The sequence below is a fragment of the Theropithecus gelada genome, chromosome 19, assembly GCF_003255815.1.
Source record: "Theropithecus gelada isolate Dixy chromosome 19, Tgel_1.0, whole genome shotgun sequence".
Taxonomy (NCBI): Eukaryota; Metazoa; Chordata; class Mammalia; order Primates; family Cercopithecidae; genus Theropithecus; species Theropithecus gelada.
The window spans coordinates 5,092,591-5,115,343 of record NC_037687.1 but is presented as its reverse complement, the minus strand read 5'-3'; the positions used below and the strand labels follow the sequence as shown (position 1 = coordinate 5,115,343).

Here is a 22,753-nt window from a genome sequence, read left to right as displayed (position 1 = left end):
TGGCCATCCAGGGCCATAAGCCCCAGCACGTCCGCCAGCTACCACCACAAGCGACGCTCCCGGGGCTCAGGTGTCACCAGAACTGGGTTGGGGACAGGGACAGGGCAGCTGCTGGCTGGGACAAGTGAGGCCAGGCCCAGGCCCTCAGGGAACTGGGGGGGGGGAATCACGGGGTCTGCTGCAGCAGTCACCCAGCCTGGCCACAGTGTGAGGGGCATGACAGCCGCTGAGTGCTGGGGACGCTGGAGAGTGGGAGGGGAGGGACATCCAGCTCTGGAAGCAAACCTTCTCCCAGGAGAACGGGGCGCGGGCAGCCCCACCCCAGGGAGGCCCCGACATCGGTCCCCCTAGCACAGGCTCAGAAATGAAGACACGTGCCAGGGCGCAGAACGGGGTTTCGCAGCGTTCATGAACCTTTAATTCATTATGAGCCTAGAGGCCGGGAAATTAGGCAAAAAATACAGCATGTCCTTCATCTCGGGTGGGGAAAAACCAGGGCGCTGGGTTTTGTCTCGTCTTTGCACAGAGTAAGACACAGAGATACCTTCATGGGGAGAGCGTGCAGCTCCGGCCTGCCCTTCTGTGGCCCGTCTACGCAGGCCGTCCCGGAGCCCACCACGGGATGGGTGTGACCCCCAAGGGACAAGGGCAGCTGAGGCACCCACCCGCTTCTTTACAATATAAATAGCATTTTCAAACAACGTAAGAATACAGTGTCAGCGCCACACTGGGCGAGGGCTGCGTGCAGAGGACCACCTCCACGTTTCGGCTGACACCCCCCCCCGACCTCCCCACCCGGCCCTCTCCAGGGCAACCGCCCCCCTCCCCCACCAAGGAAATGAAAGGCTTGCTCCTGCGTAACTCTCTCCGTTTTCCTTAGTCCTCTCTAGCCTGGGGACTGTTAGGACACTGTTTTATAATACAAACATTGCTTTTTTTTTTTTTTTTGGAGACAGGGTCTCGCTCTGTTGCCCAGGCTGGAGTGCAGTGGTGCAATCTGAGCTCACTGCAGCCTCAACTTCCTGGACTCAAGCAATCCTCCCACCACAGCCTCCCGAGGAGCTAGGACCACAGGCGTGCACCACCACACCCAGCTAACCTGTAAAAAATTTGTAGTGATGGGGTCTTGCTATGTAGCCCAGGCTGGTCCCAAACTCCTGCCTCAGCCGTTTTTTAATACAAGCAAATTATCCCCTCCACCCCTCCCTGGGGCAGGAGACAGCTAAGGTGGGGAAGGCTCCCCAGAGCGGTGCAGAGCTGGCGAGGGAGAGGCACCCGGAGAAGGCGCTTCCCAGCCTGGGCCGAAGGCCGTTTTTCTCTATCAGCTCAACCCACTCCTAAGAAGCCGATTCCCCTCAAGACAGCAGCGTGGGCGGGTGGACCAAGGACACCAGGCCTTGTCCCTGCTCAGAAGCAGGAGAATGGGACCCCGAAGGCCTGCCTTGGCTCCGTGTCCCCGACCCACTCAGGACTGCGCCCCAAGAGCTGCGAAGCTGTCCACACTCACTACCGACCAGAAGGGCCTGGGGGCCTCCCTCACCCTGAGCCATGGGAGGTCCAGGGGTGCTTCGTCTGCAAGGAAGCCTCTGGAACCCCCGCGGTTCTCTCGGGTGAGAGAGAGAAAGAGAGACGAACCCCGGGAGATAGTTTATTCTGCAAAGATGGGCGCAGACGGAGGGAGGCCCTAGACCCCGGGGCTTCCCCTGGCCAGGCACACAGGGGCAGCCACCAGAGAGCCTGGGCCTCCTCCCAGCAGGCGCAGAGCGGGGACAGGCACCGGTACCCAGACCATCAAAGTCCAGGAGCTGGGGAGAGGCGAGAGCGAGGCTGCGTGTGAGTGACCGGGCTGTGCCGAAACTGGGGCGTCCTGCCCACCCCCAGGCTCACCCTCCAATGACTGGGCCTCTTTCCCTGCCTGCTGTGTAGCCAAATCATAGTATTTTAAAACAACAACAAACAAAAAAACAGCGAGATGCTCTGACCTCTCAGAGAATCCTGGTTCTGAGAAAAACAATGTGTTTGTTTTGTTTTGTTCTGTTTTTCTTAAAGCCACAAATCTAGAAAACAACTTTGGGGATATTTTCCTTTGTTTTCCTTTTTTTCTTGCTTTTTTTTTTAAACAATATGTATTTATAGAAAGAGCCTCACAAAGGTGGTTTATGTACAGAAGTGACAATCTCAAAGGTTGCTCAGTAGGGCATTGCAGTAGCACCTTTTCGAGAAGAAGAGAGCTTACATGGTTTAAAATTCTGAGTAGTTGAGTGGGGTGCACCCCCGGCCGGCCCCCGAGCCCGCCTGGCCCTGCTCCCTGAGTCTGGGGCCGCGCGCAGCGTCCCGCTGGCTCCTGTCGCCCTAGGGGGCACCCGCGGCGTGGAGGTGGCCTCTCGGGGGTCGGGGACGCGAGGACAGGAATTCACAGCAAGCGAACGCCCGGGGCGTGCCGTGGCCTCCCCGCCGGGCTGAGGGTCGCCTGAGCGGCCAGCTGTCCTAGAAGGAGCCTCCGGGCCGGCCCTGTGCCTGCAGGAGGCTCTCCACGAAGGCCACGTAGTCCTGGCTCCGCCCTGAGTCCTCCGTGGCAAGCGGGGTGCCCACACGCGGGCGCTTGGCGGCCTTGGCCTCCTCCCCCGAGAAGGCGGGCTCCTGCGGTGCCCCCGTGCTCAGTGACTGCGGGAGAGCGGAAGCACAGTGTTAGCATGGTGGAGACGCTCTGCGCATCCCTGGCCACCGTCTACGGCCTCTGAGAGGAGCCAGCTGGACACAGAGCCCTGATCGCTGTGGGGGCTGCTCAGAGGCTCCCATCTTCGTGCAAACCCCTGATCCTGCCAGTGGAGGGGCCCTGCCCTTTGCCCCAGCCTCTGGCCCCCTAGTGGGGTGCCAGCCCCCATCTCTTCCCTGAGGGGCCTCTCTGTGGCTGAGCAGCTGTGGCCAGGAGCAGGAACCCCCCCCATGGGCTCTGCCCCTCAACACCTCGCTTCTGGGTTAGAAAGAGAACAAAGGAAGCCCATGAGGGCTGCGGGAGCGAAAGCCAGCGCTGCCTCCGCTGCCTCCAGGACTCAGGCTCCCGTTTAATAAGGAAAAAGCTCAGGAAAGCTTTTTTAAGCCGGCAACTTGGGTGCCTGTACTTCACCTGTGCCCCAAAACCTGTGATGGCTCAGCGGCAGCCCTGTGCGGGGTCGGGCAGCGCAGGTCCTGCAGGGCAAGGGAGCTTGGTGGGTCTGCTCCACATTCGTGACAAGGGGAGGGCTCCTCCAACCCTCCCTCCCCACATGACGGGCATCGCCCAGGAGCTGCGCACCCGGAGTCAAGGCAAAGGAAGCGTCTCCTGCCAGGAGCCCATGGGCCAGCTGTGCCGGGGCGGCCAGGACCCCCTTCCAGCAGAGGTGCAGGAGGAAGGGGTGCTCTACGCCATTGGAAGACGCAGTCTGTGCCCTGCCTCGTCCCAGATGGGCTCCCTGAGGAGTCACCCGGAGCCACCAGGCTGGCCTCGTGCACTCACCAGCCGAGAGCGGACCCTCTTGGGCAGCTCCTCCTCCAGGGTGAAGATGTCCCCACGCTTCACCGTCAGCTGGGACCCGTCCTCAAACTCCACCTGCAGGGGATGTGGCTCTCAGAGGCCTGGCACTGCCAGGCTGGCAGGTGCTCCAGGCAGGCCACGGCCTCAGGGGCTGGGAGGCCGGCCCCCTTGGGTGCACGGGGCCCGCTAGAGGCCACATGCAGCCGAACTGAAGCTCATGTCCACCTCTGACACCGCCTGCAGCAAACAGGGATCAGGCGGAGGGTCCCGTCCCATGGTGCAAGGATGATGGAGGACAGGACAGCCTGGGGCAGAGGCGGGGGCCTCGCAGCTTCCACATGGAGACAGAGCCCTCACCCCTCACCCCCTCCCAGCTCGACAGACATCTGTCTCCATGAAGACACAGCCCCAGGACAAGGCGACAGAGTCACTGGGTGGACACAGAGTCGGGCAGGAGGCACAGTGCCCTAACAGGGCCTGGGAGGCAGGCGAGACCGGGCAGGGGGACGCAGGGGCCTGAGCTCAGGAGTCCCCAACCAGAGGTGAAGGACAGGGCCCCCAGCTTACGTGTGGCCCCCTGAAAACAGCTCGGTCACCTCTTCCCTTCAACTCAGAGACAAATCACCCCCTTCCAGCCTCCCCAGCTGGTGCCTTGTTCCAGGCGGCAGATGCCTGATTGGTGAGGGGCACTGGGAGCGCCCCACTTCCTCCTCGTTAAGCTTGGCGCCAGCTCAGGCTCGCGGAGATTCTCTCAGGGACCCTCTGGCAACACAACACTGTCCCATGAAGGGCGTGCCAGGGAGGGGCGTGTGTCTCCAGGCCCACCTCATAACTGCGACGGGCGCCGTGTTCCCAAGCCAGGAAATGTGCAGGGGTCACTCCCCGGCCCTGACCGCCATTCTGCTCCTGGGAGAAGGTTCCCATAGCAGAGGGCTCGCTTTTCACATTTAAAAACTCGAAACAAGCCGGGCATGGTGGCACGTGCCTGTGGTCCCAGCTAGCCAGGAGGCTGAGGTCGAGGCTGTAGTGAGCTCCAATGATGTCACTGCACTCCAGTCTGGGTGACAGATCAAGACCCCGTCTCAAAACGAACAAAAGGCATACACTAAGACCGTCACAGAAGAGTACAAAAGTCACATACTAAGACCCTCACAGAAGTGTGTCTGGGGCCAGATGCCGCGGGTAGCATGCAGGGCGGCAGCCCGGGATCACAGCACCTCCCTCTCTATGGGGGCGCAGACCCGGCCTCAGGGCGGCCAAGCCTGAGTCCCTGTGACTCCTCCAGGGATGGCTGGGGGTGGAGACAGAGGTGGGCCCTGGAGAGAGTCTGCTGTGGGTTCCACAGGCCTCTTGGCTGGCACAGGTGGCGGTAGAAGCAGGGCTGGGAGTGCCCAGTGTGAACTCTCGGATGGCCAGTTGCCTCTGGGCCATGTCCTGGGACGACAGCACAGATCTCCCAGGGATGTGTGGAGGAACCCGCCGGGAACCAAGGACCTGGGTGCCACCCTCTGCCCTGTCCCGCCCATCTCATTTGTAGACGGAAGCCACCAGGAGAAGACCCCTTCCCAGCGTCTGCCCAGTGAGGAGCATCTGGGCAGGAGTCCTGGTGTTGGAGCCCCAGCACCCTGGAAAGCGATTTCCACCCCCGGTGTGGCCAGGCTCCGCTCTGCCATGGGCAGCGGCAGGTTTTGGAGCTCCCACCCCAGGAGTCCCAGGACCCCCCTGCAGCCTTTCCCCAGCCCCGGGCCCCAGCTCGGCCTCTCGGCTTCTGGCAGGCGCGGCGCGGCGCACGGCGACTCAGGCAGGCACACACGCAGCCTTGCGGGAGGGGAAGGCGCGTTCTAGACACTCAGTGGAAACTGGCTCAGGTTTCTGGGTCGGGAAGACTGGGGAGATCCGCCCCAGATTCTCAGGGCACAGAACCGCCCAGGAGGACAGCACTCACACTGCCGGGTCCACGCGGGCTCCCGGGAAACTTCTGTGCTCAGGTAATTTGGGAACTGGGGCCTGACTGGAGACTCAGACTGTTTCCTCCCAGCGCCTCCCTGGAACCTGCTTTCACTATGAGTCTCCACGGGGCGAGCTCTGAAGGTAGCGTTTGCTTTTTAACATTTTGAGAAAACTGGATACGCTTGCAGCTACAGGAAATCAGAGAGGCGCGCGCCTCAGCCCAGGCTCCCTGTGGCTACGTCTTGCCTGGCACTTCTCAGAAGCATCTCGAGGGGTCACGTGCGAAGGAAACGTGTTCCGAGTGTTCCGGACAGGTGGTGGGAGGGGGCTCTTGGGGCCTTGGCATGTGGGTGTCCCATCCACTCGGCCCTGCTGTCACCTGGGCCTGCCCCAGCCCCCACTGACCAGGCCTCGGCCTCAGGGCAGGCAGCTCCAGCCTCACCTCCTCGGCCACCACATAGCGGGTGTTGGCAGGATCGTGTGACTGAGGTCCTGCTGCCACCTCGCAGACAGGTGGGCACTCCACAGTGCCTTGCTGGCTTCCAATACCACCTGTTGCTGATTCCACAGCCTCTGCCCCCTGCCCCTGAGCACTCTGGAAATGCGACACCTTTTTTTTTTTTTTTTTTTTTGAGACAGAGCCTTGCTTCGTCACCCAGGCTGGAGTGCAGTGGTGTGATCTTGGATCACTGAAGCCTCAACCTCCCAGGCTCAAGTGATCCTCCCACCTCAGCCTCCCAAGTAGCTGGGACTACAGGTGCGTGCCACCACGCTCAGCTAATTTTGTTATTTTGTAGAGACAGGGTTTTGCTGTGTTGCCCAGGCTGGTCTCGAACCCCTGGGCTCAAGCGCTCTGCCCGCCTCAGCCTCCCACAGTGCTGTGATCATAGCACGAGCCCCCGCACCTGGCTGGCATCATCTCATTTCTGACTGTCTCGTTAGCTCGGCCTCCTTGGGGTGAGCTCCCTGACGCCGCCCCGTCCCGGGCTCTGGTGTCATGTCAATGATCCGGGGAGCACCCGAGCACTGTCCGCTTCCTTCGCCGCCAGGGCGGGGGCTGCTTCCGGCGCCTCTTCTGTGGGGTGTTGTCAAGATCCACCCTGAGTCTCCCTTGTCATTTTCCAGCACGGCTGTGCTCCGTGTGCATTATAAATGGCTATTCATTCATTCACGTGTTTTCTATTACCTTCATAGGTTTCTTGAGGGAAGGAGACTGGCACGTGCTCAGCCTGATCTCTGGAGCAAACTTCACAGTGTTCTAGAGATCCTGGCTCAACCTCCCCTCCTTGGAGTCCAGTCCAACCTGCCTGGGCCAGACTCTGAGGCTCCCGGGGCAGGCGGAGGGTCCTGTCACTGTCACACACACCCCACCCATCCTGCCGTGTACGACATGCACCAGAATGCTTCCCAGCAGATATTTTTCTTTTGTTCTTTTTTTGTTTTTTGGAGACAGGGTCTCAGTGTTGCCCAAGCTGGAGTCCAGTGGCTCAATTACAGCTCACTGCATCCTCAGCCTCCTGGGTTCAAGCGATCCTCCCACCTCAGCCTGTAGCTGAGTAGCTGAGTAGCTGGGATGACATGCGCACACTACCATGCCCAACTAATTTTTAAAATTTTTTTGTAGAGACTGGCGGGGGGGAGGGTCTCACTTTGTTGCCCAGGCTGGTCTCGAACTCTTAGCCTCAAGTGATTCTCCTGCCTTGGCCTCCCAAAGTGCTGGGATTACAGGTGTGAGCCACCGCGCCCAGCCCAGCCTGAAACTCATAGTCTGAGAGAAGAGCTGCCAGGTGAGCCAAGCGGGAATTCTTCTCTTTTGCCGCTGCTTGGGATGGGCTAAGGGGTGCAAATCAACCTTGCCCTTGGTCTAAGCTGAACACAATCAGGAAATCCAAGGAGCTGCCTGAGCCTCCCTGGGGCAGGCTGGAGCTAAGCAGAAGTGACAGTGTCTGGAGATTGGTGGTAGCTCCCACAGAGCTGGCCACGGGGATGGCTTGTCCCAGAAACCACCTCCTTCTCAAGGAGCAGGGAAGACTCTGCAAGGTCCAAGAGTGGTGACTGGGTGGGGCCGGCCTGCGTGGCACAGGGTCCTGGATGCTCAGTGACAGGTCTGAGAGTGGTGACCGGGTGGTGACCGCCCCCGTGCCATGCAGGCTGGCCCTGCCCAGTCACCACTGTCAGACCTGTCACTGAGCATCCAGGACCCGGTGCCATGCAGGCTGGCCCTGCCTGGTTACCGCTCTCTGACCTGTCACTGAGCGTCCAGAAACCCCCGTACCATGTTAGCCAGGCTGGTCTTGAACTCCTGACCTCAAGTGATCCGCCTGCCTCGGCCTCTCAAAGTGTTGGGATTACAGGGATGAACCACCGTGTCGGGTCTAAGATTCCACACTTTTAAATAATTTCTCTTCCCCAAAACCGAGAAACAGCCCACCCCCAAATTTAAAAAAAAAAAAAAAAAAAAAAAAAAACCCAGGGGTACTGAGCTATACACTCCAAAATGGTGAAAGGGAGAACTTACGTTAAGAAACACTGAGGTGTCTCAAAGGGAAACGCCACCCGAGTGGAGGCCCCTTTAGCTTTGAAAACGAACAAGCCCCGTGCCTCTAACTTAGGCAGGCGAGCTGAGGCTCAGCTGGGCCCTGTGGGCCTCACTAACCACAGCCCACGCCCGCCAGTGCCCCAGCAAAGGCACCTGGGCAGGGGTGTGATCCTCCCGTTCCCACACCTACAAGAAGAGCTTGGCGAAGGCACAGCGGGGTGGCCAGGTTCCCCGCTTACCTGGTAGATGTGGCTGGTGACCGAGGAGATGAACTTGGCTTTGTAGAGGTTGCCGTCAGTCCACCGGAGCTCCACCAGCTCCCCCTCGGAAGGGGGTCCCAGCCGGACACAGTCCCTACTCTGCAGGGAGAACAGGCGGGAGGTGAGGTCCCGGCCACACTACGCCGGCGGCTGTCGCTGGGTTTTAGACCCTCTCCACGCTGGCAAGTAAGGTTCTCTGCCTGAAGCCCCAAAGCCGGCTGCGGAGGCGGGGGTAGAGGGGCGGTGCAGAGCCCTGACTGCGGGTCGCTTTCTGCTTTGTTTCTGCACAACACAGTGAGCACTGCTTTTCCTGAAGGGGCCTGGGGCCTGAGGACAAGGGGACCCCGTGGAGGGATCTGGAGTCAGGCTGCTCCCAGTTTCCCCCCTGCCCCGCCCCACACTCACGGTGATGCTCTCGGGTTCAGGTTGTCGCTGTGCTCCCAGCCTCCCCCCCCCCCGCTGCCCCGCCCCCTGCCCCGCCCCACACTCACCGTGATGCTCTCGGGGTATAGGTTGTCACTGTAGGAGCCGTCGTCGAAGTTCACTTCGTAGCAGGTCTGCGTGGCAGCACCGATGACGCGGCAGCGGTAGTACAGCCCGTTGCGGTTCTTGGTGATGACCACCTGGCCTAGGGACACGGCCCTCAGGAGCTGGACCTGGGAGGGTGCAGAGGGTGCGGGGGACAGTCAGCGTGGGCGTCGGTGGGGCGGGAGCCGGGGATCAGGGGCAATGAGGTGGGCAGGCACTCACAGCGTGGCCCCCTGACTTGTGCTTGAGGCAGGTGATGGAGACCACGTAGGGCCAGTCGTCCGGCTCCATGAGCACACCGGCGGCGTGGGCGCAGGTCACGTGGAAGGACGTGGAGCAGTGCTCGTAGGAGCACTGGATGCAGGCACCCGACACCTTCTTCATCCGCTTCCGGCAGTACACGCATTTCTGGGGACGGGGACACAGGCAGAGGCATGGGGCTGGAGCTTCCCTAGGGACCCTGGGATGGAGGCCCCGGCCCCTCCCGGCATAGCCTTCAAGGGAGGCATGGTGGGAGTGGCCCTGTGTTCTGCCCGGCGAGGGGCCCCCTCCCCAGCCCAGAGCCCGCAGCCTCCCTGGCCAAGTCCTCCAGACACACTGACCCAGCCTCCTGCTGCTCAGCCCCTGGGGAGTCTTCTCCCGTCCCCCCCGTGTGTCAGCGACTGCTGGGACAGACACCAAAGAGCCCCACGTGGTGTTGCTCAGCCAGAGAGGAACCACGGGGCGACAGAGATGTGCCCTGGGAACATGCAGGTGAGTGCAGACCGTGTGACCCCGTGATCTGCAACCCCCAGGGATGGCAACCCACAGACACAGGAAGTGGGCTCGTGGGTACAGGGTGGGGGACGGCAGCGACTGGTCATGGGGCCGGTTCTTCATGGGGTGATTAAATGTTCTGGAATTAGACGGTGTGATAGTTGACACAACTCAGAATGTACTAAAAAACATGGAGTGGCACACTTTAGAATGGTTAGAGTGAAGGATTCTCTTTTTCTTTTTTTTTTTAAGACAGGGTCTTGCTCTGTCGCCCAGGCTGGAGCGCACGGCGCGATCATGGCTCACTGTAGCCTGCAACTCCTGGGCTCAAGCGATCCTCCCCCATCAGCCTCTTGAGTAGCTGGGACCACAGGCGCAATCACCATGCCCGGCTAATTTTTAATTTTGTGTAGAGGTGGAGTCTTCCTGTGTTGCCCAGGCTGGTCTCAAACTCCTGAGTTCAAGGGATCCTCCTGCCTCGACCTCCTAAACTGCTGGGATTACAGGTGTGAGCCACTGTGCAGGTCCTTTACGTCGGATTTTAACAAGAAGCCCTGAGAGAAGCCTCCTTGGTGAGGAGGGAGCACTGGAGAGCCACCTCTCATCCCGCGACGCTCCTGCTGCAAAGCCTGCCCCAGTCAGCAACACCCGCCCCAGTCGGCAACACCCTCCCGAGTCGGCAACACCCGCCCCAGTCGGCAACACCCGCCCGAGTCAGCACTGGGGCCCTGGCGACCACCACACCCACGCCAGGCCCCGATAAGCATTTAATAAGTGGCACCGTCACTGCCCTATAAACCATGTTCAAAAGCCAGACGAGCCAAGGGCCTGGAGCAGCGCCGATCGACGGCATCGAGATCTCATTATTCAACTGTCAATACCCAATTCTCCCATCACACAACACGTGCCAGGCAGCGCTCCAGCACGGCGTCCCCCTCCCTCCAGCAGAGCGGCCGGCGTGTATGAGTGGTGGCTGTGCTCCCTGAGGGCCTGGGGGTGGGGGAGAGGCCCTGCCTGGACACTGTCAGGTGGGGTTGCTGAGCCATCTTGAACACGTCACCCACAGGCCTCCACCCCTCAGCCCAGGCCCAGGAGAAGCCCAGCCCCGGGGCAGCCTGGCACACAGCACCATCCCCTTCCGCCCCGTGGTGGCAGGCGGCCCGTGACCCTGCGTCTCCACGTTGCGAAGAGTGTGCCCCAGGACCCATGAGGCCGTTTGTCAGGAGCTGCGCCTGGGGCCGAGGTTGCCCAGAGCCACCCCTCCTAAGGCGAGGTCCAGTCATGCCACACGCTGTGGCCACAGGAGGTCGGGCAGGCATTCTTGGCTGTCACCTCCCTTCCTGGGAGCCGCGGTTTGAAGACCCGCGTCCAGTGTTGGCCTGGCCCAGGCCAGTGTGTGCCGGGGAGTCAGGGTCTAAGGCCCTTGGGGGGCCTGGAAGGGCCCAGGTACTGGTGTTTGGTTCGAAGTTCCCAGCTCAGTGTCCTTCCTCAGAGGCCACAGGGCTGTGAGGACGATGCAGGGTGGGCTTCGGAGGTCTGCAGGGCACCACGGACTGGAGGAAGCAGGTGGTCACCGCTGGGTACCACCCATGGCACCATGTCCTCAGCGTGTCACACAGAGGCGCAGTGGCTGTCCACCAACCTGCTTTCACAAACCACCCCAACCCCTGAGGAGCAGAGAGCCCCTCCTGACCGGCCCTACCCCTCCAGGCGGGACTGTGGGCAGCGGGGAGAGCTGGTGCGACTGCCCACTCCTCCTGCTGCCCTGAAGCTGCCTCCTCTCATCCCAAGCCCCTCCCAGACCTCCCAGATCTTCCAGAAGCTCCTGGTGCTTCTGCCCACTGCCAGGAACCTGCCCCGCCGGTAGGTGAGGGGCTTCTCAACAGCACGCCTTGAGAACCTGGTGCTAACTTGGCCCAGGCAGGCGGCCAGCCGGAGCCCCTGACTCACCTGGACTGCCTGGAGCCCTGAGCCAGTGGCTGGGGAGCCCTGGAGACAGACTGATGGACGGGTAACCAGGAGTGAGAGTGCCCCATGCCTGCGGCCTGCCCGTGGCCTGCGAAGGTGGCTGGGTGGCTAGGCGAGCAGGAGTTAACCACCGCCTCCTTGCAAAGCTCCATTAAGCAGTACAAGCGGGCCTTGTGTAAAAGGATTTTTAATTCATCGTTACAAGCACCGGTAATGAAGAGGCTGCGTCCTGGAAATGTCAGATGATCCATAAGGCGTCGGGGCGGGAGGATTTATCACTGCGCCGGCACCGCACCATTGCTCCACCTGAATCATGGGGCCTTTTACGCCCACGTTTGTGGACCAAGTCACTGGTGCCTCCGAAGCATCACCCGCGGGCTGCCAGCTTCCTAATCGCTCGGCCGTACCAGGCCAGGCTGGCATGACCCGCTGCACGCTCTGCTCCACGAACGAGGGAAGAGGGCTCCCCCTCCAGACGAGCCTCTGTGACGGCCTGCGTGGCCCCACCCAGGTGGCCCGGCACCTGTGCGCTCCAAGCGCGGCATCCAAGCCCAACAGGCTCGTGGGCGCCTCGCACCGGTGCACGGGAGCCCGGGCTCTGTGGCGGGCATCACCCGCCCCGCCAGACTGATGTGTCTGCTTCCAGCCCCACCTCCACACAAGCCCGACTGTCAACACCGGGCACTGTGTCCGCAGCTGGGAAGATAGACCAGGCAGGAAAAGCAAGCAGGACGCTGCTGGGTACTCCTGGCCGCGGGCCCAGCCTCCAGAGGCCCACGAGACACATGTGCAGAGGCCGGAGTGCACAGGGACAAACGCGTCCTCCCCATCAACGCCACCACATGCGCAGCCCTTTTAGTGGGGACGCGGCCCCAGGAAAGTCTGCATTTTGCTCTCCTCATCCTTTTTTTTTTTAAGACAGGGTCTTACTCTGTAGTCCCAGCTAGAGTGCAGTGGGGAGATCTCAGCTCACTGCAACCTCCGCCTCCTGGGTTCAAGTGATTCTCCTGCCTCAGTCTCCAGAGTAGCTGGGATCACAGGCATGGCCCATCATGCAGGGCTAATTTTTGTATTTTTAGTAGAGACGGGGTTTCACTATGTTGGCCAGGCTGGTCTCAAAATCCTGACCTCAGGTGATCCGCCCGCCTTGGCCTCCCAAAGTGCTGGGATTACAGGCGTGAGTCACGGTGCCTGGCCTCCTCATCTCCTTTCTGGGCCAGATCCCAAGGCTCTGCAGGAAGCTGATTTAAAAGGCCAGCTGAGTGTCATTTTCCAGCGGGCGTGGACGGCCCCAAGTGCCTCGTGCACAGATGGGCTAGAGGGTGTAAAGCAGACACAGCCCTGTGGGGCTGCAGCCCAGGCCACAGTCGGCCAAGCCCCTCCAGGCTCCAGGCTCCTCACCTGCAGAACGGACAGTGCAGGATGACTCCACAGGCTCTCACTGTGTGGATCAAATGCAGTGGGTGACACTGGGGGCCTTGGGGGGACGAGGCTGCAGATTCGACAAGCCCCGAGCAGCTGCTAGTGCTCAGACGGGGTGGTCCATGCTTCAGGGAGGGAGTGGGCCCAGCTCACACCACTGCAGCCCTGCAGAGTGGGGACTGTGGCAACCCCACAGCACAAAGGAGACGGCCGAGGCAGAGGTCGAGGAATCTGCCCCAAGTGCACAGCCAGCTGGTGGCCAGCACTGACCACTCCCCGACTGCCCCGTGGCTCCAAGGGGTTCCCCAAAGGGGGACCATCATTGCTGAGAGCAGGAGGAAGCCTCGCAAGCCCCCACTACGAGGCCCCGCCACGCACAAGGAGGCTGCGTGCATCTGCAGGGGGCCCTCGATGTGCACCGAGAGTGGAGCGGCAGAGATCCTCCAACTCAACCACAAAGGCCAAGCAACCCAGGCAAAGAATGGGCAAAGGAAACGGACGTTTCTCCAAAGACGGCACGCAGATGGCCAACAGGACTGTGCAAAGACGCCCAGTGTCACTGATCGCCAGGGAAACACAAATCAAACCACAGCGAGACCATCTCGCACCTGCTAGGGCGGCTGGTACAAAGAAGTCCAAGGTAGGTGTGGGTGAGGACGGGGGGAAGAGGAGAGCCCAGCTCCCTGGGGGTGCGAATGGGAGTCCATCCAGTCGCAAGGGAGGGCAGTTTCCTCCAGTGTAAAAACAGCTGCCCGACGGTCCAGCAATCCCACTGCTGGGTCTATATCCACAGGAAATGACATCAGAATCTCCAAACCACAACCACACTCCCACATCTGCTGCAGCACAACCCACAACAGCCAAAAGGCAGAGACATCGGCGGGTGCCCAGATCAACACGACGCGGTCCATCCACACGGCGGAACATTACTCAGCCAGGAAAAGAAGGAACTCTTGCCATATTTGGGTTGAATGAATATGGATGAACCTTGAGGACGTTACGCTAAAGGAAAGACACCACTCGCGCCTGTAATCCCAGTTACCCAGGAGGCCAAGGCAGGAAGATCTCAAGGCCTGGAGTTCCAAACCAGCCTGGGCAACATAGTGAGATCCCATCTCCTAAAAAAAATTGGGAGTTAACCTAATTTTTTGGCATGTGCTTGTGGTCCCAGCTACTCAGGAGGCTGAGGCAGGAGGATCGCCTGAGCCCAGGAGTTTGAGGCTGCAGAGAGCTGTAACCATACCACTGCACTCCAGCTTGGCTGAGAGTGAGAGACCCCGTCTTTTAAGAAAGAAGCCAGTCGCAGAAGAATAAAGACTGTACAATCCCACTCACGTGGGGTCTATAATACAGGCAAACACACAGAAGCAGACTGCCAGGCGCCGGGGCGGGCGGAGGGAGCTGCTGCTCAGCACGTGTGAAGTGTCAGCTATGCAAGACCGGTGAGCAGGCCGCAGAGCCCTGCTGCAAACCGCTGGGCCGGTGGTGAAAGCCGTACGGGACCTCAGATGCTTCTTAAGGGGTAGATCTCATACTAAGCACTGTTACAATTTTTTTTTTTTTTTTTTTGAGACAGGGTCTGGCTGGCTCTGTTGCCCAGGCTGCAGTGTAATGGCACGATCACAGCTCACTGCAGCCTGGATATCCTGGGCTCAGGCGATCCTCCCACCTCACTCAGCCTCCCGAGTAGCTGGGACCACAGGTGTGGTGCCACCACGCCCAGCTATTGTTTTTTGTTTTTTTATAGAGATGGGGTTTCACCATGTTGCCCAGGCTTGTTATAAGTAGAAAAACAACAAAAATCGGGAGGCCCGGTTGTGTCGGGGCATGTGTGGCGCCTCTGCTTTTGTGGAAAGGTGGAAACCGCATGGGGTGCTCGGTCCTGCAGAGGACGCCCCCCAGGCTGCACCTGACGGGGTCTGCTTATCTCTGGCACCCTTGATGACTTTTGACTTTTGTACCTTGCACCTCGGGGAACGATTCAAAAAATAACACGCCTGCTGAAGTCGGGGTCACTGGCTTCCTGAAAGCTGCCACCACGCCGGTGGAGACGCAGAGCTTGGAGGAAAGACCGCATCGGATGGCGCAGGCGGGGAGCCGAGCCTGGCCGGCGGCCCTAGAGACACAGGCAGGGTGGGCCTCGACCGCAAGGACCTACCAGCTTCCACCGCTGCTCGGGGATGGCGCTGATGTCCACAGGGTGGCGCTCAATCACGTTCAGGAAGCGCGCCTCCGGGACCGCGATGGCGCAGATCACGTGGATCCACCTGGGAGGGCAGGTGGGGCGGGGTCAGGTGCGCCTTCAAGGACCTGGGCTGGCCACAGAGGGGCCGGGCGTGATGCTGCTGTCGGCTGGGTCAGGGCCTGGGGACCTTCAGGGAGGTCGGGGCAGGCGTGTGCTGCTCCTCAGCCCCGACCACCCCATCCATGACATGGGGCTGTTACGCGGAGGTGATGGCTGACCCCCGGGCACTAGGGTCACACCCTGCAGAGCTTCAGCCCAGGGCAGGCTCCCCTCCAGCCCCCCAGCCCCCACACGCGGTGCCACCCACCTCCTATCGGTGGTCATCTGCAGCGCGCCTCCTCGAAGGTTGCACAGGCAGCACTCCTGCAGAGACCAGACGGCCCTGGGTGAGCAGGGCTCGGAGCAGGCTCCCCACACGCTGCTTGGGGCCTGATCTGCCAACTGCGGCCCTCGGCCCTTACATTTCAAACAAGCAGCCACCAAAGTGACGGGCGGGAATCCCTTGGGTTCCACCCCCTCAGGGCAGAGGTGAAGGAACCCAGGCCCATGGGGGGAGACTGCGCCCCAAAGTCAGCCTGCTGGAGTGGGGCCAGGGCCCGGGCCTCTCAGAGTACCACCCCCGCCGCAGGGAGCGAGTTACCGCAGTCCAGGCGTGGGCCGCGCACCGGGAACACGTCCAGCCTTCGTTGACCAGCTCGGGACGGATGCCATAGCAACCTGGAAGACAGCAGGGGCTGGCTGAGATTGGAGGGCAGGTGAGACTTGGGGGTGCCGAGTGAGACTCAGCGGGAGGGGCCAGGTAACTCGGGGGCCGGCATCCGCCCGTGGAGTGACGGGGCCTTCGCACACAGCTGCAGCATTCAGGGTGCGTGCTGTTCCCACCCTCCGAGCTTCAATCCAGGCCCCTGCACGTGGAGCGAGAGAAAGGTCTGGAAGCTGCGTGTGTGGAAGGAGGACGCAGGAAGGGGAGCAGGGCCCCCTGAGCTCCAGCTGGGTCTGCTGCAGTCTGGTGGTATCTTGAGGGCCCCTCCTTGTTGGGGGTCTGCACCCCCAAAAGCAGCTCCTCCTGCTGTGTCCAGAGAGGCCAGCCACAAAGGCCACTCAGTTTTGGATGTGGCCCTGGGTCTGGAAACGGGGAAAGGGCATGAAAGGCCGAGTCATGCCCCCAAAGTGATGGCAGGGGTGCCGCCTGCCCCCAGGGCTCTGCCTCTGCTGGGGGTCCTGCCCTGCAGTGTGGAAGGGGCTCTCTGCCAGTGCTGATGGCCCGCTGAAGAGGCTGGGGGTGAGGACCTCACTGCCTCCAGAGCAGCAGGGTGGTGGGCACGGGCTGGGGGTGGGGGCATCTGCTGGGGTAGCCCTGGCTGGGGTGGCCCAGCTGTGGCAGGCCTGGGACCCTCAGCAACCCTTCCCCCACGTCTCAAACCCAGGCCCAGCAAAGCAGAGTGAACAGCCTCCCAGCCAGGAGACAACGCGAGCCCCAGGCAGGCCACTGCCAGGAGGAAACTGACAGAGATCTATGGCTACCTGCCTTGGCCAGGGGCACAGAAAATTAAACGTCGCCAGAAAGCCCTCCTCCTGCCCTGGAAGTCCAATTCCTGCCACTGCCCCTCACGCCTGAGAAAAAGACAGACATTCATTTTCTTGTCTGTGACCACGGTCAAGCCTCAGGATTGGGGAGGGGTCCCCGAGAGCAGAGAGAAATCAGATGCCCTGACCACACTGCAATCTCACTGTGACCATCAGTTTCAACCACGGCCCCAAATCACAGGCGTAGCAGGTGCCTGAGCTCCTCCTGCTGCCTCCCAGGCCTTGGGGAAGACTCGGCAGAACTGTCCAGAGGCCCAGTGAGGAGGAACCCCGCCTGGGCCAAGGTCAAGGGCAGGGATATCTGCCCCCAAAGGCTACTTGGCAGAGAGTCATTCTCAGGGAACACAGCCTGTGGAGAGATGGGGTATCTGGCCCGTTTCTTGCTCTGGCCCTAGGGTGAGCTTCTGGGTGTCAGGGACAGGGCAGGAGGAGCCCAGTGCCCCTCGGAGCAGAGGCTTCCTCCGCAGAGGCTGGCACCTGGGCCTGCACTGGCATCTTCTGGACGCTGGGAGAGGTGGAGGCCCTGTCCTGCCCCGGGGTGGCATGGGGTCACCCAGTCCTTCCACGGCCACAGCCTCTCCCCCTGCTCTAGATGGTGGGACCACGGGAGGGACGAGAAAGTCAGAAATTGCAGGAAGTCACCGGAAGAGGCCCCTGCCGCGGCCCTGAAAGTACAGCATGGGGAGAGGGGCCGGCGCGGCCCTCCGCACGGGAGGATGGACCCCCACCGGCGCCCCCACCAGCACCCTGAAGGAGGGTGCGGCTCCTCTGGGCCCCACAGTGGCACTCACTGGCGTGGACCTGCAGGCAGCACTTGCCGCAGGCGATCAGGGGGCTGGTCCCATCGTCGCCGATGTAGGAGTTGGCAGGCAGCGGCTCCGTGTTCTCGCCGCCAGAGGTGAAGCACATCTCGGGGATCAGCGGTCGGGTCTTCTGGCCGCTTTTGGAGGGCAGTGTGGCCGAGGAGCCCTCTCCGAGGGAGGCTGTGGGTGCCTCCTTCTCGGTCTGTAGGGCCTGGAGGGGAGAGGGGGCCTTCAGGGGACAGAGCCATGTGCAGGGTAGGCAGGTGGGCGGCACAGACCTCTGTCAGGGCACCTGCCCCGGGCTTCGATGTCCCCTGGCTCTGGGGGGGAGGTCGGGGAGATGCCCAGAGCCACCTCGGCCCCTCTTCCCACTCCTCCAGAAAGCCGGGATCCCCAAACGCTCTCTGACCCTGTCCCCATGAGGGTCACGTCCAGACGCAGAGCTCAGGCCGGCCTGCACGGCCCCTGGTGCTGGGTGGCCCCTGGCGCTGGGGTAGGCTGGGGGGTGTGTGTGAGAATGAGTCTCCGCACTCTGCCTGGCAAGGGGAGTTAGGAAGACGCATGTCTGAAGCGGCGTTCCCGGCCCTGTGGCTCCCAGCAGCCTCTCTGGCCTCACAAAGGACAGCAAGTGCCTGGAGACGGTGAAGCCTGTCAGGTCTTGTCTATCTCAGGAACCAAAGCACTAAATCCAGCTCACAGATGCAGGTGCGGGCAGCTCCCAGCAGCAGGGCCCCGAGACAGGCTCGCCACCCTCGGCACAGCACCCTCGCTGGCTCTGTCCACCGAGACCCAGCCGCGCACAGGTGGTGAGGTCCCCGACCCAGGGCAGCTCTGCCAATGCCTGGACATGCTGGGCATGGGCTAGGAGCTGGGAGTGCAAAGCACGTGGGTCAGGTCCTGTCCTGGGGAGGCTGCACACTCAGGGAAGGAGAGGAGGGGGGATACAAGAGATTCTGAGGAAAATGGCTGGGCTGGGTGGGTGATGCCTGGGATGGCCGTGGGCAGAGGCCAGCCCCCCATCTGGGTGCAGAGGACAGGCGAGGCCAGCGTGGAAAGAGTACCAGAAACGGGACCTCGGCCAGGCGCCCAGCTCAGTGAGACAGGCCAGGGCTTGCAGGAGCCCCCCCGGCCACTCAGGTGGTGTACCCGGGCCTTCACTCCACCCCACACCACCCGGCCCCTCTCAGCACCCCTCAGGCTGGGCGCTCCCTGAGGCCAGTGACCCCGAGCCTCCGCACCCTCCCTCTGCCCCGTCCACCATGGCTCACGCTGCGGATGTGCATGTTGGTAAGCTTCATTCCCACAAAACCCAGAGACCTGGCTCCGCCTACAGCTGTCAGGAACAAGCCCTCACAACTCAGGGTGCTGGCCAACACCCCGCCCCGCGTGAGAGAGTGAGGCATGGGGGGTGCCCGGTCCTTCGCCCTCTCCCGCTGCCCCTGCCTCTGGGGTTCCCTGGGACCTGCAAGGCCCGCTGCCCACCTGGCAGTAGGGGTAGAAGAGCGTGCAGATGGCGCAGTAGGGCTCCGTGCGCGCAGCTGCCGCGTTGAACTTCCTCTCGGCCTGGAAGCTGGCCGCCCTATTCTTCCACTGCAGGGACAGCAGCGGCCTCAAGGCCTCAGGGTCACTCACGTCTTCCTCCCCGGAGAAAGGGGACGCCTCTAGAAGAACGGGGGAGAGGGAGAGACACTTGAGTCCCCTAAAAACTCATCCAACCAACTGCCCAGGAGATGGCCCTGGGTCTATAGCCCTGGCTGCCCACAGGGTCCCTGGCCCATAGCTCCCCTTCCACCTGCCTCCTGGCTGCCCCATTCTCCACGATGCCCATCAAGCTGGCACTGCAGCGTCCCATCCCATCAACAGGAGGGGACACGTCTATCTCAGCCGATTGCTACCCAAGGCCGGAGCCCCCAAACGTGGTTCCTCGGAGCCCCTCCCCCAACACCTGGTTCTCCCTGAACATCTGGAGCCGTCCACTCGCCCGGGGCCTTCCGGGCCAAGGAGTGGCCAAACTCAGTGTCCAGCCCTGCCCCGGCTGCCCTACACCCATCCTGGGGTCTGAGTATGTGTGGGGGCGTCGGCAGTGACCAGAGAGACTCAGAGACACTGTCCTTCCTGTCTTGGGCAGGCACAGACTCCCTGAACTCAAGGGAGGTGCCGGAGGAGTGTGGCAGGGAGTCAGGAGGGGCTATGCCCAGGGCTAGGAGGCCAAGGCAGCCTGTGCCGGGAAGAGGTGCGTGACAGGGAAACTCTGGTGAGGGCTGCTGGTGAGAAGCCACAGTTGTCTCTCTCCCGCCTGTCGCCTGTTCCCATTGGACTCTAAAGGCCTCCACTGCCAGCTGTCACGCCTCAATCTCCCCACCTCCCCTCCCTGCATCTCCTGTGGACACAGGGGTGCTGTCCCCAGGAAGTGGGGTGCCCATTCCTGTGGCCCAACCCTCAGCCCAACCTAAAGTGGATCCTGGGGTCCTGGGATCAGTCCAGCTGTGGCACTGCCCCTGGTTCACCTAGAGGAGGGCAGGGCAGGCTCCCTGAGGTGGAGACCCAGGACTCCCACGGTGAACTCAGGAAGCCCTTAGGCCAAGACTCCTCTAAAAACTCAAACGCAACAGTCCCGCCAGCTGAGCCCAGGGAAGGCCCTAAGTGGCCCTGAAGCCCTGGGGATGAGAACGGACCCACTGGTTGTGTCTGTCACTCACGACCCCAGGATACCTGGGGTTCTGGGGCCGTGATGATCTCACAGGCAAATACTCCGGTCTCACCAAAGGGCCACAGTGGGGTGTGGGGAGTGGGGGAGTCCACGGAGGCCCTGGAGGTGCCTTCTGGAAAGAGATCCGGGTAGAAGGCAAGGCCTCTTCCCAAGGCAGCTCGAGAGGCCCCTGGTCACGCCTCTGTTCCCCTGCTGATTCCTCCACTCCTGGGAGCTCCCGCCCTGTTATCCCAGGGGCTTCTAGAACCCTCCTCTCCCTACCCCTCAAATTGCATGCAGGATGAAAGACGCCATCCAGACCATTTTCAGATTCTACACGCATCCCCAGTGAAAGGCAAAAGCGGAAGATGAAAAATTGGCTTAGCAGGACTTCCGCACACAAGACAGCAGCTCTCGGATGAGGGTGAAATCGAAGATTCCGTCTTCTCCCCTCCCACTCAAAGCCTCGCGGGAGCCTTTTGTTCCAACCTCTCCAAGGCCCGGATGGCCTGTGCTCAGCCCTGGGAGGAATCTTCCATGGGGAGGCACGAGCTTCCCGGCCCCGAACCGCCCATCGTGGGCAGCCCAGCCAGCAGAGCGAAGCCGGGAATCTCTAACAGCAGCTGCCTCCCTACACGTGTGATCACCTGTCCCGATGACAGCCTGTCCTGGATAACTGCTTACCCAGGGTGACCACCTGTCGGGGGTGACCGCCTGCTCTGGGTGACCACCTATCGGGGGTGACCGCCTGCCAGGGGTGACCACACATCGGGGGTGACCGCCTGCTCTGGGTGACCACCTATCGGGGGTGACCGCCTGCTCTGGGTGACCACCTATCGGGGGTGACCGCCTGCTCTGGGTGACCACCTATCGGGGGTGACTGCCTGCCAGGGGTGACCACCCACCGGGGGTGACCGCCTCCTCTGGGTGACCACCTATCGGGGGTGACCACCTGCCAGGGGTGACCACCTATCGGGGGTGACCGCCTGCCAGGGGTGACCGCTTATCGGGGGTGACCGCCTACTCTGGGTGACCACCCACCGGGGGTGACCGCCTGCTCTGGGTGACCACCTATCGGGGGTGACTGCCTGCCAGGGGTGACCACACATCGGGGGTGACCGCCTGCTCTGGGTGACCACCTATCGGGGATGACCGTCTGCTCTGGGTGACCACCTATCGGGGGTGACCGCCTGCTCTGGGTGACCACCTGCCAGGGGTGACCACACATCGGGGGTGACCACCTGCCAGGGGTGACCACCTATAGGGGGTGACCGCCTGCCAGGGGTGACCGCCTATCAGGGGTGACCGCCTGCTCTGGGTGACCACCCACCAGGGGTGACCGCCTGCTCTGGGTGACCACCTATCGGGGGTGACCGCCTGCCAGGGGTGACCACCCATCGGGGGTGACCGCCTGCTCTGGGTGACCACCTATCGGGGGTGACAGGCTGCCCTGGGTGACCACCCATCGGGGTGACCACCTTTCGGGGGTGACCACCTGCCCTGGGGTTACCACCTGTCCTGGAGTTACCACCTGCCTGGGTGACCAGGCTGGGTGAGGGGTTTTCCTCTGGTCATGCAACTTGAATACAGTGGACTTCCCCCTGCCCCCGAGGCAGCCGCAATACTTTTGAGAACAGACTTCTACTGCTGGCCATTTCTAGCATGGACATGGCTGTGGGAACGCTGGCACTGGAAACAAGCTGGAAGCTGGGAGAGGATATATGTTGACCCCACCTGAGCTCTCAGGCCCCACCTGGCTACCCCGGAACTCTGAGCCCATTTCCATCCCCTCCATCTGGTAGGGGTGGCCAGCACTTCTGCCCGCCCCCCACCCCCGGGGCCCCTGCCATGCACACAGTCATGCTCTGTTAACACTCGAGAACAGGAGCAGACAATGGTATCGAGCAGGTCCGAGGCTGTGAGAGGGAGGAAGTGCAGCCTCGTGCACCTGGGAGCCGGCAGGGGCACCCAGCCCAGGCCTGGGGGAGGGGTGCTGGCAGGAGCCGGGTCTGCATGGAGGATGCGGTGCCAGGCCTGGCGATTCCAAGTGCCTGCAACCCCCATTTTACAGAGAAGGTGGCAGAGCCACAGGCCTGGGTTCAGGGGAGGAGACCGGAGGCCACAGGGGAGCCGGGCCCCCCACGAGCAGCAGCAGAGTTGGGCCGAGAGCCGACTTGGGGTCCTCCACTCACCCTCGTCACTTGAAGCCTCCTGCTTGACCACCGACAGCGGGGACCGTGTGGGCGGCCGGCCCAGGGGATGGCGCCGGCTCTTCTTGATCTCCATCTTCAATTTGGAAAATGTGGATGGTGCCTGAAACACACAACAGGCTGCAGTGAGGGCCCCACTACAGACCCCTGGGTGGGGTTCCCTTGGAGCCACACAGGGGCTCAGTGTGCCTGAGGCCTGAGTCTCCTCCCCTGGGGTGATAGTCCCAGCAAAAGGCCACAGGGCTCCTCTGTTCTCTAACTACAGACACGCCACGTGCCCTG

At 61.9% G+C, this 22,753-nt stretch overlaps 1 protein-coding gene across 1 annotated transcript in view; it reads right to left on the bottom strand.

The window, feature by feature from the left end:
• Positions 1-395: 395 nt before the first annotated feature.
• The window catches only part of KDM4B (lysine demethylase 4B), a 185,933-nt gene continuing 163,575 nt past the window's right edge, over positions 396-22,753 (bottom strand). Inside the window, exons 13-23 of the mRNA XM_025367477.1 lie at positions 22,454-22,574; positions 19,055-19,233; positions 17,561-17,783; positions 15,823-15,899; positions 15,490-15,545; positions 15,096-15,204; positions 9,014-9,199; positions 8,755-8,919; positions 8,243-8,362; positions 3,497-3,589; positions 396-2,664 (exon numbers count right to left, since the gene is read on the bottom strand). Coding sequence (XP_025223262.1) covers positions 2,488-2,664; positions 3,497-3,589; positions 8,243-8,362; positions 8,755-8,919; positions 9,014-9,199; positions 15,096-15,204; positions 15,490-15,545; positions 15,823-15,899; positions 17,561-17,783; positions 19,055-19,233; positions 22,454-22,574 — 1,506 coding nt within the window. The 3' untranslated portion in view covers positions 396-2,487. The remainder of the gene's footprint in view (positions 2,665-3,496; positions 3,590-8,242; positions 8,363-8,754; positions 8,920-9,013; positions 9,200-15,095; positions 15,205-15,489; positions 15,546-15,822; positions 15,900-17,560; positions 17,784-19,054; positions 19,234-22,453; positions 22,575-22,753) is intronic.